Source organism: Ascidia mentula, chromosome 1, assembly GCF_947561715.1.
Source record: "Ascidia mentula chromosome 1, kaAscMent1.1, whole genome shotgun sequence".
NCBI lineage: Eukaryota > Metazoa > Chordata > Ascidiacea > Phlebobranchia > Ascidiidae > Ascidia > Ascidia mentula.
The window spans coordinates 3,026,249-3,041,865 of NC_138566.1; the positions used below are offsets into that span (position 1 = coordinate 3,026,249).

Genomic DNA, 15,617 nt, shown 5'->3' on the forward strand with positions numbered 1-15,617 from the left:
AGTTTTCCTTAATTAAACAACATATTTTTAATTTGTCGCATAAATATGGCAAATTAGGCAGCAAACAACACAATATGTTAGTTTATGAATTGTTTCAAGAGACAGAATTTGATAAAAACAGAATTGTATTTATTTTCAAATCCACGGCATAATCTTATCTAGAAACTGTTTTAATGTTAGGCTGTGGATTTTCAATTATCGGAAAAGTTTTTGTTGCCCGTTTTCTAGCTGGTTGGAGACTGAATAGCTGTGTGAAATGGTGTCATCGAAAAAATATTCTGGGTAAAACAACGTCGACTCAACTTCTGTCTTGTATTCTCCCTTGTGTCACACATGAACTTTCATTTATATTTTACATTCTACAACCAATACAGTAAATGTATGTTTTAGTGAGTGGCAGACATAGCCACTGTTTCAACCTAAAATGTCTCATTAAAGCGGCTATAAGGGTGTGTCTTACAACAATCTTGTCAGCTTAATAGCCAAGCAATGTTTGGTATTTATTATGCCAGTAAATACGGAAAAATACCACAGAAATGAATTAAAATGGCATCAGAACTTCTGCTCAGATAACACAAGGCCACCCTTGCTTTTTTATTATTTATTCAGAGGTTTGTAACAAATAAATGGGCATAGAACGATATTTTGTGACGTATTGGCACGTAAAGTAAAGTTCAAGGTGTTGCTTCCGTTCAACATCATCAAGGTAAGGTTTTATGGGAACTAGATTTCTGTGTTCGGTTGATTCTCTTTTCCATTTGTGTCTGCAGCCAACCTTCCCGATTTATCCTCGTCTTCAGAAAATTCGTCTTCCCTCACGATTTTGTATCTGTTAAAATTTGCGAGTTGAAAATGGTGACTGGCCAGAACTAACAATACGGTTTGGACGCGCCCTGCTCTTCAATTAGCCTATATACTAAACAAAAAGCATTTTTAGCATCACAGAGTTGTAATCGGGTCCTGTATGTTAGGCCCTTTAGCTTTGGTTTTCATATTCAGGATGATTAACTCCAGCTATTTTGCGCCCAAGTCAATTTTTTATTTTTAGGAAATTTTGATATACCAAAATTCGGCTTTAATAAAAGGCATGACCTTGCAGACGTTACTAAATACATATTCGTCCTAGGAAAGTATAATGACGACGCAAATATGATTAAGTGCGAACTCGGTCCGAACCCGCCTTGTCCACTTACAACTCTGTAACATCACACTCAATCGTAAGTGTTAGTTGTAACTCAGTCGATAGAGGGGATCTGTCGCATACTTTATTGGTGACGTGATTTGTCGCATCTCGTTCTAGCCTAACAAAACCTTACATTCAACAACAAAGTAATGGGTAATGTGAAGGCTACAAGAGACCTGATGCCTGTACGCTCTTATCTTAAATTCACCAACATGGAACTACTTGATAACAGCTTGTAAAACTCCTACCCTCTTGCTAGGAACATGAATATAACTCCAGCCACTCCAATCAAACAAGCAAACAGTATGAACTCGTGAGCTTGTCGTTCAATGAGGGAAACCTTGGCCACGAACAACACGATCAGATTGCCGAAAGCAACTGTGAGGAACCAGAAACTGGACACGACTGCCTTCATACTGCGGGGAGCCTTAACATAAAAAACGCATTTGAATTGAGCTGGGAATAAATATCCTATTGAGTGAAAATATGTGCGTGTGCATATAAAATGATAAATTGTCATCCAATCTTTTACAGGAAAAAGTTTACAATGTTCTGTGCTTGTGCCACTGAATCGCATTAATTGCTAAAACGCAAATCAAGGCCAAATTTCAACATTTTCAATGCAAATACGTTTCACATAAGTTACCTGTGTGTATGAAAATTCCAACCCTGTGATGGAGAGAAAAACTTCAGCAATTGTCAACACGAGATACTGAGGAAACATCCAAGCTATGTTGATTGTATTTGGATTCATGTCGGTCATTTGATGCGCTTGTCCGTTGTCCTTTCACATTTAATCATAGTTAAAACTAATCCGTTTGCTTTGCTCATAGAAACAATACACCAGAAAAAGTACCGTGGATTGAAATGGAACGGCAACGATAAACACAATAGGCGAGTTAGTCAGGTATATACATTTATATAAAAAACACAGTTTAATTTGTTAAAAAAAACTCACGATTCCAGCAAACATTTTCAAAATCATTGCGTGATAACAACAAGTAAATTGCAAACAGATTTGGAAAGCTGAACTTCTTACCAGAATAACTGTGTACACCCCGGCTGGTTTTGTGTCAAATGTTGCATTCAGAACCATTTGATTGGTGGAATTGTCCGTTACAGAAAACGACGACCTGCGTAATATGGATACATTTTCTTTTGAATCATTTGATAATGCAGGGATGGTATTTATGTTTCCATCAATTTTTAACGTGAATTTCCAATTTCTCACTTTTCGTAAAAACATATTTTTAAAAAAAGAAAAATTTATTGAAATATTAAGAACGGTGTACAGCATTCCAAATTCCCTCTAAAAACTCTAACAAAGAAGCACCCTTGGTATGTAGGATCGGTGTTGCCCAAATTGAGCCAGCTTCAAGTTGGTCGAACCAATGAGCGAATACAGAAAAGAACTTTAAACGTTTTGGTCTCTTGACACCTTGGCCTAACATGTGACTAAAGCGACCTCAAAAACGTTACCAACGATTTGACTCTGTACACATATAAAAACTTGAACTTACGTTCCTCTTGGGACAGGAATTACTTCGCTACGCAATCCCGGAGAAGCGGAAACAGATTCCCCGACAGAAGTAATGGAATATTCCGTTCCCTCATCCGCGTTAAGAAAACGAACAGTGGCTTTTCCATTTTCCAAACGACGAGTGGGTATAAAACTCTACCAATTTTCAATCAAATTTGTGGTAGATTTTGATGATTAAAATCTCTGACTAAATGAAAATAAAATCTCTTCATACGATGTTACAACGTTTTGTCAATCGAGGTGCTTTCTAGGCTTTTAGAGTTTACATATACAATACACGGATTTCACCTCTGTTGTACATTATACCCTTGTTTAGACACGGGAGAGAAATTAATCAAGGACTTGTCTTACCGGAGACACCAGTCGTCCCTGATTTCCATAAATGAGAAAATCGATCATCTCCCCCCTCCCGGAAACTGTACGATTGATGACGTGACCTGAGCACGTGGTATAACCCAAGGTCAAAGGAAGGTCGCCGTCGAAAAAGTAACTTTTTGTGGAACTCCACTGCGTGAAGAAATAATTAATCGGGACAAAGTTCTGTTTCTTAGTACAAACATTCGAATACCTCCTTAGATTTTATGGGAAGGCTCAAAATTTCCATTTTTGATGACGTCAGTATGATGTCACAGGGAGCCATGTTGATGACGCGCACAGAATATTGGTTGCTTGCCGGAAGAGAAGTCATTGAACTCTAAGTAGGATGGAATATAGAACGTTTTATAATTAAAAACTCACTAATTCATCATTGCGATTCACTTGTTAGTGCGTGTGACGATAGCACAACTATTTCGCTTCGGAACGATCCGAACTTATGACTCTTGTTTAAATATTGTTTATTTAATGGAAAATATTATTTCCACATGACGTTTTCAAATATACTCACGTCGATGTTAAACTGGAGGATCGCAGTTAAAATAAACGAAACCCCGGCGAGGAAAAGCCCTGCGGTCATCCGACGAATCGGGTTGAAGTTGATTTTGCAGTGACGTAACAATGGGTAGAAGCCGAACTCGCAGATGGGGATGAGAGTTAGGATGAGGAGCGGATTCACGACATCCATTTGATCCGGCTTCACTAAAACCTTGCCCTGTGATCGAAGAAACAAAACATACAACTTCATGAGCAGAAGGGAAAGACTTTTAATTGTTTACCGTATACAGGTACGGCTTATATTCCCGCTAACTCGACTTTTTGATTGTACAGTAGTTATAGCGCCCATGTAGCATTGTTTTTGGAAATTAACTGCATTAAAAATCGCATCCATTTATATAGTAAGGAAGGCCCAATTAAGTAAACAGATAAACTTAAAAGTTAAGTAAATTTCTGTGTTTGCTGGATTGCCTTGGGCTTTTTTACCTTCTGTTTATTCCAAAAATCACAAATAGAACTGACGTAACATTGCAAAGCAAATATACACTTTTATTATTATTCATAATTTCAAACTAATAAAAGGTGTTTCCCCTACCCAGTAACCATCAAGTTCAAGAGCTTGCAGCGTCCATCTCGATCCTTGTTGATCGAAGAGGGCCCAGAAGAATGGAAGCGGGGTGAAGAGAAGCAAAACTTTAAGGGCGTATTTCGAATCTCTCTTCATGATGTCCTGTTGAATCACGGAATGGGATTTGTAGAGGCAAGAATAGATAAATAGTACATAATAGAAGACGTTTATTGCAAGACGGGAGATAAATGCCAAAGCACAAAAGAATTTCTAAACATAAGGTTCACAGGCTTCGCAGCCAAGCTGGATCAGCCACTTTTCCTGACAAGTCGGAGCGAGATCGGAAAAATCAAGCTCCCGGTGAGGTTTGAACTCACGACCCTGGGCTAACCAGGCCCAACGCTCTACCAACTGAGCTACAGGAGCTCAGTGGCTTCACGGGGTATATTGTGGCCAAGGTACACTGGTGCGCACAACTTGTCAGGCGACCTTCACATGCGTAGAGGATCTCCACCACCGTAATCAGACAACGCAGAAGTAATGCCATGCTTACGCATAGCAAGGCGGGATCGCCCCACTGCGCAGGCCCTTTATATTTGGCGATCACAGCTCTAATATTCTGATCATAAGGTTCACAGGCTTCGCAGCCAAGGCATTGCAGCCAAGCTGGATCGCCAAATATAAAGGGCCTGCGCAGTGGGGCGATCCCGCCTTGTTATGCGTAAGCATGGCATTACTTCTGCGAATTTCTAAACGTTTGTTTTCGTGTTTTTAGCGTCGTAACAGCGTGTTAACTTTTGTATTTATCATATCTATTGTTTTCATCAGTGTCTTTGTACCTGTTTGTATTTTATCTTGAATGCAAAGTACACTTTGTGGTGAGCATGCGGTGACTATAATTAATTTTGTCGAAATAATGTCTTTCCTACAGACTGTCGGATTGGGCACTTGACTCGATAACCTTTATGGTTTTATCGGTGCCAATGCCATTTTATTTCTTTGTATATTCTTCATACGCGTAGTCGTTTTTTTGTGCGAAACAAACATGATATGATTTGGATTGCAGATAAGACCGTGAGCTGTTTTTTATTTACCAGCTATCGGGCATTCTCCAAAATTTACCGAACACTATACGTTATGTTTGCCGGAAGGTCAGCTGTACTTTAGCCCGGCAGCACCAGCATCAAAATACTCACCGAAGCCTTTGCGTAATCAATCAAGTGATCTTTTTTCTCTCCATTTCCTCTCCAAGCTTTCCACTTGTTTGGGAGCGCAGTACAAACGCACTTGCAAAACTTCCAGAAAACACTTCCGCTAAGTGGCACCCGAGTGTAGTATTTCGTCCCGGCCAAGAAGAACACTGGAAGAAACCGTTAGAATAAGTTCAGCTGAAAATTACTGCAGATTTCGCAACTTCCAACCCATTTATTTTCACCGTCGCTCCGAACTTATTTCGGACTCAGATGGCTTACAAATGATTCAAATAGTTTTGTTCGTAAAATTTTAATTAAATTAGTTCTAAGTTACACATTTTTTAAATATAGGTTTCATGTTTTATTTAAAAATGCGTCACAATAAAAGCACCCGCCTCTCATTTCAACCGTAAACTTACCAACAGCCACCAACATCAGCAGTCCGGGAATACCGAAGGCCATCGCGTAACATTCGTCGTAGAGATGACCGGTTTTTCCAGGGTAGCAATCCATGTCGGCTCGAAACATAGGAGTTATGAACTTTGACAGCAAAGCACCGGTGTTTATCGAAAAGTAAAACATGGCGAAGAATTGGCTGATATGTTTTTCCTGCAAAGAAAGGATGTTTTTTTTTACTTTGTAATAAATTCCATGCGTTGGAAGAAGGTTTTTTAACTGTTTAAAAATTTAAAATAGCGCCAGACCTCAATCGTGTTTTTCTTTGGTCGCGTTAATTGCTACGAAGTCTTAAACAGGAATAAGATACAGATTGAACCCCGGTAACTTACGCAATAGTTTACTTTGTCTGTCAAACTTATGGAAGAGATTTTTTGACCACAATATTAGTTCGAACAACCTTTAATCGCGTTCAGTTCAAGTCAGATTTGGGTGTGACAAATCCATTACAATTACGCAATAATGTTAAAATGATCAACTGCTTGGTGTGAGTTACCTGGGAAGGGTGGAACTGATCTCCTCCGAATGACGAAACACAAGGTTTAATTCCGCCTGTTCCTATCGCGATAAACAGGAGACCGAACATTGAAAGGACTCTGAAAATTTGAGAAGTCAGTAATTGGCGAAATGGAGATTACGTCACGTCGCTTTTAAACTGCTCTACACGTCGTCGCTTTTGACTTTTTGACTTTAATATTTATAACTACATGACATGCATTGTAGCCCAAAAGAATATAGATGCATAACCTTTAGAAAAACGCATTGTTCGCAAAAGCAACATAAGTTCGAAGTTTGCAATCTAGGAGTGCGCGATGCTGCGATTCAACGAGTACAGTTTCTTGACAAGAGTTCGATTTAAATTGTCTACCAAACTTTTGCCTTCACTTTACATAAAACACAATTCAGCGTGGTTTCTTGGATGCACAACTGGCCCCGTACCTTTATTCAATTTTGTAGCAGCATAAAGTTTAGACGTCGAATCACTCACATATGAGCGGTGTTGGTGGGAATGTACGGAATGGCGGCGAGAGTCTTGATCACGTGACCGAACACGTAGACAATGGAGAGATACAGGATAGTGTGGTACTTCCCCCAATACGAGTCTGCGATGGCGCCTCCAACCAATGGGGAGAAGTAAGCGAAGAACGTGAATGCGTGAAAGACTGTAGTCGAAGTGTCGGCGTCGAATTGGAGGAAATTGCGGGCGTACAAGACGAGCACCGCTGTGAAAAACATGGCATAGTTTTTCACAACTACAATTTTAATCAACGACCATGCATACATGGGCGGAATATATTTATAAAGTGTAATCTATGTAGAACAAACGTCTTTCAGAAGTTTTTAGCGATGGAATTTAATAAAAGCAATATGAAGGTTCACAGAGTCAAAAAAATTGGCCAGTGTGACCGCATTTCAAATGAGTTGGTTTGGATGAAGAATATAACATGGCACATTGTAAAGTGAAACACATAAATAACAAAAGTTTATTAGATACGTTTTTAATTTGCTACTTAATGCTGGTTTACTTCAAAAGCCTCGCATATTTCAACTTACTTCTCATTCCATAGTAGGAAAATCTCTCACAGAACTCATTCCCTATTATCAGGAACACGTGTTTCGGGTACTTGATCTTCTTCGACTAAAATTTTAGACACTTTTATTATTATTGTTGTTGTAAAACACTTAATTGTAGCAGCAGTCGTACAGTAATTCTTATACTTTTTATTTCTATATCATTGAGATATATTTTAGGCCAGTGCCCCCACCGAACATGTAGTATAATCTATTTCGGTCCTCCAATTGATTAACCTCATACGACCCTTGGAACAAAATTTCCCAATGTCAAAAAAATTGCCTCTAGTGGTAAATTCTGCTACTTTAAGAAACCCTGCTGCCGCAGGAAAATAAACAAATATCAGTGTTACAAACTTTAACGTAACCTGCTCCGTTCCGGAAGTATTTTCAACAATCAGGGACTCCCCCTCTTCTTTGTGACGTCCTTCCAACTCCATGTTCACAAACTGAAGTTGGCAATAATTAAATATACACTGGGTTTACTGCAATCTCAAATCTCCAACTTATACTTGATAAACACCCCCCTAAAAGTAACAAAGTACACAAAGTGTTATTGCCTAAACTTCTCATTTGCTTGCTCTCCAAATAACCAAAGATAAAAAGTATATTCGTGGAAAACCAACGCTGAAGCAAAAACAAGATTTGTTCTCGCCTCATGCAACAAACGTCATTCATCTACTATTACCAAGAGCATTGTTTGTTTTTTATTTATATTAGAGATGCTGCAAACTTACCCAAAGCACAAACAGACGTTCACGCGACCAAACGCAAAACAACACCTGGGTTTTTAGATTAAGCTCAGTCAGCGCGAGTCGCAGCAGAAACAAAAACTGTCTGCACTTCGGCGTCACTTTGGCATCAAACCACTTCAAACACTGAAAGTCAAACGAAAGTAAAACAAAGACATTCCTTTGCTCTCTGTTGAGCAAGGTTGGCTTCTACATAACATTTGCCAAGTTGTCTCCTGCATTGATAATTTGCAACCAAACTCTGGCTGCGGTACAAGGTTAAATAATCTTGTTTACATTTTAGCGCCTGTTTAAAATTAACCCATGATCAACTTTTTCAGGAAATATGTGACGGACTTCCCTTGGTTAAACGTTCAATCAAATGATCAAGCGTCTGAAAAGCATAAAACTCATAAAATGACGCGGTTTTATTGCGCGTCGCCATTTCATCTCGCTAGTAGAATATAGTTCGCCACTCAAGATTAATTATTTTCGTGAAATAGGTATAAATTGTAACTTTGCATTATTATTTCATTTTTCTGTTGCACTGGTATACTTAGTTAGTAAACAGGCTGATACCATGGTATTTTTGAAGGTTTCCCAAAATTATGTCGCTGTTTATTTATGTGAATTATGCATGACGTCATTACAACATACTTGCATTGCACGAGAAAAAACACAACATCTAATCGTAAAATGATTTTTAAAGCTTTTTATTCAAACGTACATTAAAAGACTGTCTCACTGCGCATTGGCCGCGTTTCAGTCGCCCGAATAAACCACGCCTTCAAACGTTTTCGCCCTGGCCTGTTTGGACGCCACGTTTCATACAGCTCGTCTGATTGGAGGACACTTGTGGGGTTGGCGGTCTGTTCCTTTTTCTCATGCTGGCGTGACAACATGCAGGCAGTCATATATCCGCAGTATCACCTTCCAAAACATTTCGCATCCTTACGCCTTCTGCGTAAAAGCCAGTCACTGTCGCTCCACGGATTGTCTTTTACCAATAGCGTTCTCTATATTGCAGTTTTTGGTGAAAAGCACTTCGCAGAAACGAGGCCTTTTAACTTGGAGCAGCGAGGTTGGCGATCAACTTGAAAAATCTCACAATAAAGTGTCTCGTGCTGTTGGGGAGTCATCAGCGCCCCCTGGAGAGGGAATTCGTTTTACAAAATCCTTGCAAGAGGTGGCGGCTCCGGAATCTACAACCTGTAGCTCGTGCGCTTTAAACGTCTGCTCGACATAATTACCAACACCGCAGGGGGCGCACACGTTGTACATGCCCAACTCGGTCACAACCGTAGCGACTAGAGTTTATCTAATCTGATTGGCGCAACGACAGATTTTTCCGTTAGAGTTTATTAATTTCGAAATGCATCGTTGCTATTAAGACACTCAGTCCAATGTCAGGTTCTGTCCATAATAATTCAATGTGTTTTTGCTCGTCCACCACCGCTTCCATCCCAGCATTTTTACACTGTACTGCGGTGACTTCTAAAGTGGCCGGAATGTTAGAGTCGAGGACGACTTTAGCGGGTGCAACGAAACTTGATTATTGTGGCAATGCTGTCGGTCAGTAGGGTAATATACATTACCTCGTTCTTTACTGCAGCCACTGAAGCACTACTGTATGCCAGGTTTCCAAGTTCCTTTAGGGAGAAACGGAATTCGCGTGCTGTCTTACCGGGTAATTGTTCGCACCTGGTCAGTGCCCTGCGCCGCTTTGAACGCCCTGTACTCATATCAAGGCGAAGGCACGAGGACGATCTAAAGTGCTTTGATAGAGATTGGCCGATTTCATATTACTGTTAATAAAGTAACATACTTGACCCCTTACCGCCAAACACAAACCCAAATGACTCAAATACAATTTTTATTCTAACGCTGCCTGTTTGATTCTGAAATCGCTTCACGCAAAGATAGATCACAGGCTGAACTTTCCAACAATAGAAAATTTTTAAAAAAATATACATTAATATTCGAATATGAATATGATATGTATGCTATGTCATAACCATAAGTAAACATCAATTTCCGCTGAAATCCTTAAAACTAGATATTCTTTGGCGTCCATACTATCTAAAAATATCAAACTTTTTCGCGAGAAAAAACGGAAAGCTTCTCAAATTTGACGAATATTAACCATACCCCCATACTTTTCCACGTCTTTGTGTGAAAAAAGTAAGTCGCTGGCTTATAAGATGGCAGAGTTACACGCGGCCAAAGTTTTGTTAACTGGGAATTTTTTTGTTACCTTTCGCTGGGATGAAACGTGAGTGCAGGAAATCGATAAAAATAAAATAACTGTTGGGTGCGTTGCGGGCATAGGTGATAAGAAGTGCTTGAAATAAACAACACGGATAATCAAAGAAAGCGTGAAAAAAAGGGTCAGTGCATTGCGTCATTTTTTGCTACACAAGCGGAAAAATTGCACCACATCAACCCGTTGTTAACTTTTGCTGATCAGGGAAAACGCTATAAAGGTATCAAAAAAATGGGTGCAGTATTCTTATTGAAGAAATATGTGCAACTTCTTAACTTTTGATTTTATACTTAATAGTATTTCTTTTTAAAGCAAATGCTGCAACAATCTTTATCAACGGCTGAAGTACACCATCATCATAGAACTATGTCAGGGATAATATAGGTTTTTAATAAATTTAATTTAAAGTTGTTGCTTAATTTCCTTTTTTTTATATAACAGTCAGAAAATACACCACAATAGCAACTTACAGTGCAACAGCACAGGCTCCATAAACTGTCTGCTGAATATCAAAGCAAAGTGTCCAAACATCTGAAGTTGGATCATAAACTTCAACGGACTTTAGGTCCTTTCCTTTATTATTCCTAACAAATTACACCTTTATATTATAACTTCTGTGCTTTTTGCATATATCACGCCAGTATTTCTTAACTGCACTTGAATTTTTTAATCCAAAAATATCCTTTTCACTATAAATGATTTTAAATTGCAGAAATTAATATGTTAATTTCATTACATTTCAGCTCAAATTTTTATTACGACACTGGACCATAAAATTTGCTTTATGTGTCTTCAAGTACAAGAAAGGTTCGGAACCTGGTTTAGGGGCTATAGGCCTACATAACTTACAAAGAAAATCAATTCTTTAATAGCACAAACATTTATTTTGTAAAAAATATATAAATATTTCTTACCCGCCCAAAACAAATATTTTATTTCCCACAACACAGGCAGAATGACCAGAGCGAGGGACGTTGAGAGGAGAAACATCATTCCATTCATTCCATTCTGGTTTGTATCTTTCAACTGTTGACAGTGAGTGATCATTGATGCCCCCTGTTAACAGTTTTGGTCTTTTGTGATGTGTAATACAGAAACAGTAAGTTTATAACAGGCAGGTTGACAAATTTATTATTTTAAAAAAGATGATACCACTTTTTTGTAACAGGCCATTTGTTGCACTTTAATAACTAGTGATACAAAAATGAAATGAACATACACAGAACTTTTAGCTAGATTGTTCAAAACCAAGACTATCTTTAATAAAATTGAAATACAACTAGCAAATACCCAAAAAGCAGGAACTCAACTTTTCCAAATGGGTAAATAAGTTGACTTATTTTGTATTATTTTGTATTTTAAATTCAGTTTCTCTGAGGAATTAATATTGTTTATTTTAAATTATTTTGAAACAGCAAGCTAAAAATAAAAATATAGATAAGTTTCTAAATTGAATAAATAGTTAGGATTACCAATTGCGTAGATCATTCCATTCAGTTCAACACATGCAACGTTACATCTTGCTTGTTTAAGGGGGGCAATTTCTACCCATTTTTCCACTTTTAAATCCAGGCGTTCAGATGAATTCATGGCCTCTTTGTCGGACATATGCCCCGCAACACAATACAGAAAATCTGCAACAAAGCAATGGCATTTTGAACCACCATCAAGCAAAGATTAATAATGGCATTATTTCAAACAATAATTCATGCATTGCTTATGTACAAACTTCATCATCATCAAAAATGTAATTACCACCACACACTGCAACTCCATGATAACACCTCCTTTGCAGCATATTGCCAAATGCCATCCACTGGTTGTTTTTAATGTCAAATTTTTCACAGGAATCTTTAGAATTTCCATCCCATCCCCCCACAACATAAATAAATCCTATACATTGGATGATAATGTGTAAATAATAAAGAATAATTCCACATTTTTATTTATACATAAGGCATCTACAGATTCAAATATTTACGTAACACTTATTTCATTAAACGAACCTTTGTAATATCCTGATCCACACCATTTTCGAGATTCTATCATGTCAGGTGCACTTTCCCAATTTGTTTTAGAGTTAATATCAAGTAGTTTGCATGTTTTGTAGACGTTTCCTCCAGTTATTGAATTAGCACCTCCCATCAAATAAAGCATGTTCTTCACTCTTACTGCCGTCGCACCAATTCGATGACATATTGGATTCTGAGTAATTGCTAGTTGTTCACTTTCAAACAGTATTTTAACTTTCACAAGCAAGGAAGCCAGTAGGGTTATTTATTATTGTATGTATTATTTATAGTTAAACCATCAAGGCAGTCAGTAGGTTTATTTATTGTTAAACCATCAACTTTAAAATCCATTACCACAAAATATTTTTTCAGACAACATAAAATTTTGCTTCAAAATTAGTAAATTAGTATTTTGCACACTTACTGGAGCTTGGTTGACCTTTCTTGTCACTGTGTCATATATACTAGACACATGTCCATCACCGCCAACAACAATAAATTTGTCTAGAAACAAAATGTTGAACTTAAAGCTTAATAATTATAGATATTACCACCTGATGTTGAGTGTGTTTGCAAAATTCCATCAACAAGCATGTTTAAACATGTTACATTTTTTCTCACCAAATCCTGCAATAGAAAAGTGTTTAAATTAAAATTATTAGCAACCAAACATCATACATTCAAGATAATAAAATCAGACAAACTGTTGGCTTAACTACAAAATTTTGCACGAATAAAATGGTTTTTACCTCTCTTGAAACTAGCTTGAGAAAGTCAGATCTCATGAATGTGAAATCAAGTGAGGAGAAAACCCCAACAAACAATTCTTCACGCTGACAAGAATCATAATTAATCCATTCCATGATTCCCTCGAATGCCACTTCCTCGCTAAACTTTATGTTACTTTTAAATATCAGCAACGTTAAACTGTATTTAATTTCACTTACTTTGTCCCTTTGACTCAGAATGAAACACATTTCATCATACTTAAGTTGTTTAAATTCATTACTATGCACAACTGTGGCAAATTTACTTTTGACCGTCAAGTTTACTTTTGTAAGTAGGGCATCTAGATTGTATCTTTGGGCATAAACTCGTAGTTGCAAACAATTTTCAGCACACACAATGTTTAACAGAAATGTTGTGCAGCATTTCTTCAATGCTGAAATTAAACGAATCAGGACTAATTCAAGATAAAACTTTATCAAAGATACTTTTTACGCATTGGACAAAAGTAGACTTTATGGCCAACATTCATGTGATGAAGACCAGTAGTATTAATTTGGTCAAAAGCTACTTCCAGTCACAGAATTGAATAAATAGTAAGTCAATGATTGATGTTAACTGCATATTGAATATTTTCAAGGGCCTGTACATAACTATTTGTGTCAAATCCTAATATTTTTAGCAATGCTTTAGTTTTAATGATGTTAAACTCATCTAAGGTAATGAGGAGAACTAGTAAGTGTGGTGAGTTCCAGCAATATTTTGTAAAAATAGTTACCCTTTCGTCTGTAAATAGGTTCTGTATATATACCTAAAGATGTATTTAAAATAAACCAGTTACAACAGAAAATGGCACAAATATTCATTTGCCAGTTTTATGCCTACAACACATGCTGCCAAACTTTTCCAGTGGGTATATATGAACTAGCAGGGTGACCTGGTTACAATTGATATAATGGTCCAAACACCTTATGCTTCTCAGTATTACCTGTCAGTGGATTTCATGATTCAAAACAACTAACTTGGTAATTGAAGGTATTCTGCATCATCCAATAGGCCGGCCACATTTTCTTCAGTGATTTTGATTTTTCCAGTGTAGATGAAATCAATAACAATTGAAAGTCTAAGTTGTGGTATCCTCATTATTTCTACAGTGTGAGAGTATTTTTCCTCCATCTAGATCAATGTTAAATAATATTGTACAAAATTATCTAAACGAATAACAATAAAACCATTTACTCTCGACGTAATTTTTACTTTAGAGTTGAAATATAAGTATGTAGGTTGATGAACAAACAAACAGGCCAAAAGTTCCAATTAATGCTTTACCTCAACAGTAAACATTTTTTTGAAGTATTCACATGTCACCATCATAACAGATTTGTGAACTCGGAATTCTGTTCCTTCTGATGTCAGTATCAAATCACAAGCTATTCTTTCACCGATTCGATCCCTAAAAATAAAAGCAAATACATAATGTAGCACAAATGTTACAGGAAATAAACACGTGAAATAAGTTCGAATACTAACTCGTTCAGCAATTGTGTAACTCCAGTTTGATGTGTTATGGCATCTTCATCGCTAATCTCCATTTCTGTTCTTAACTTTTGAAAACGTTTTTGTGACAACACGTGTTTTTCAGCTTCTTCGTGTCAATACAGTTTACACGTGAAATTTGTTTCAGTAATATCCTATTTGTTTACTACGGGTATTCCCCGAAAGGAAATCAAGTGTATCGCTATAGAAATCTCACGCTTTTTGGGGCAAATTAAGCAGCAATCAACACAATATGTTAGTTTTATAAATTGTTTCAAGTGACATAATTTGATAAAAAACAGAATTGTATTTATTTTTTAAATCCACGGCATAATGTTATTTAAAAACTATTTTAATGTTAGGCTGTGGATTTTCAATTATCGGAAAAGTTTTTTGTTGCCCGTTTGCTAGCTGGTTGGAGACTGAATGGCTGTGTGAAATGGTGTCATAGAAAAAATATTCTGGGCAAAAAACAACGTCGACTCAACTTCTGTCTCATATTCACCCTTGCGTCACACATGAACTTTCATCTATATTATACATTCTACAACCAATACAGTAAATATATGTTTTAGTGAGTTGCAGACATAGCCAATGTTTTGTAGGGAATTCGGCTTGTCATGATTCGAAACACTTTAATATTTTGTTTTAACTTGGTCTTCTGAAACTGCTTTCTACTCTTTTACATTTACACCCGTCTTTCTACTCTTTTACATTTACACCCGTCGTCCATGCGACCCTTCAGTTTCAACCTAAAGTGTCTCATTAAAGCGGCTAGGGTGTGTCTTACAACGATCTTGTCAGCTAAACAGCCAAGCAATGTTTGGTATTTATTATGCCAGTAAATACGGAAAAATACCACAGAAATAAATTAAAATGGCATGAGAACTTCTGCTCGGTTAACACAAGGCCACCTCCGCTTTTTTATTATTTATTCAGAGGTTTGTAACAAATGAATGGGCGT

General features: G+C 37.3%; 2 protein-coding genes across 4 annotated transcripts; both read right to left on the reverse strand.

The window, feature by feature from the left end:
• Nucleotides 1-702: 702 nt before the first annotated feature.
• Nucleotides 703-7,894, reverse strand: LOC145903078 (solute carrier family 15 member 2-like). Its single transcript, XM_082991164.1, has 15 exons — nt 7,754-7,894; nt 7,368-7,452; nt 6,802-7,036; nt 6,310-6,409; nt 5,777-5,966; nt 5,361-5,524; nt 4,192-4,326; nt 3,610-3,813; nt 3,292-3,417; nt 3,075-3,230; nt 2,704-2,858; nt 2,223-2,316; nt 1,830-1,967; nt 1,432-1,610; nt 703-829 (listed from the first exon to the last, which is right to left on the reverse strand). Exons 1-15 carry the CDS (start codon nt 7,823-7,825, stop codon nt 724-726), a joined length of 2,139 nt encoding a protein of 712 aa, XP_082847290.1. The 5' UTR covers nt 7,826-7,894; the 3' UTR covers nt 703-723.
• A 2,133-nt stretch (nt 7,895-10,027) lies between these two features.
• On the reverse strand, nt 10,028-14,795 carry LOC145903133 (kelch-like protein 7). Of its 3 annotated transcripts, XM_082991224.1 has the most exons (13): nt 14,648-14,795; nt 14,447-14,570; nt 14,140-14,293; nt 13,339-13,553; nt 13,141-13,284; nt 12,943-13,018; nt 12,816-12,895; nt 12,386-12,584; nt 12,135-12,272; nt 11,852-12,013; nt 11,294-11,435; nt 10,850-10,963; nt 10,028-10,457 (listed from the first exon to the last, which is right to left on the reverse strand). In XM_082991224.1, exons 1-13 carry the CDS (start codon nt 14,707-14,709, stop codon nt 10,367-10,369), a joined length of 1,701 nt encoding a protein of 566 aa, XP_082847350.1. In that variant the 5' UTR covers nt 14,710-14,795; the 3' UTR covers nt 10,028-10,366. The 3 variants fall into 3 exon arrangements, with proteins under 3 accessions (XP_082847350.1, XP_082847343.1, XP_082847337.1); XM_082991217.1 differs by having other exon boundaries at nt 12,946-13,018; nt 13,141-13,553; XM_082991211.1 differs by having other exon boundaries at nt 13,141-13,553.
• Nucleotides 14,796-15,617: the final 822 nt, after the last annotated feature.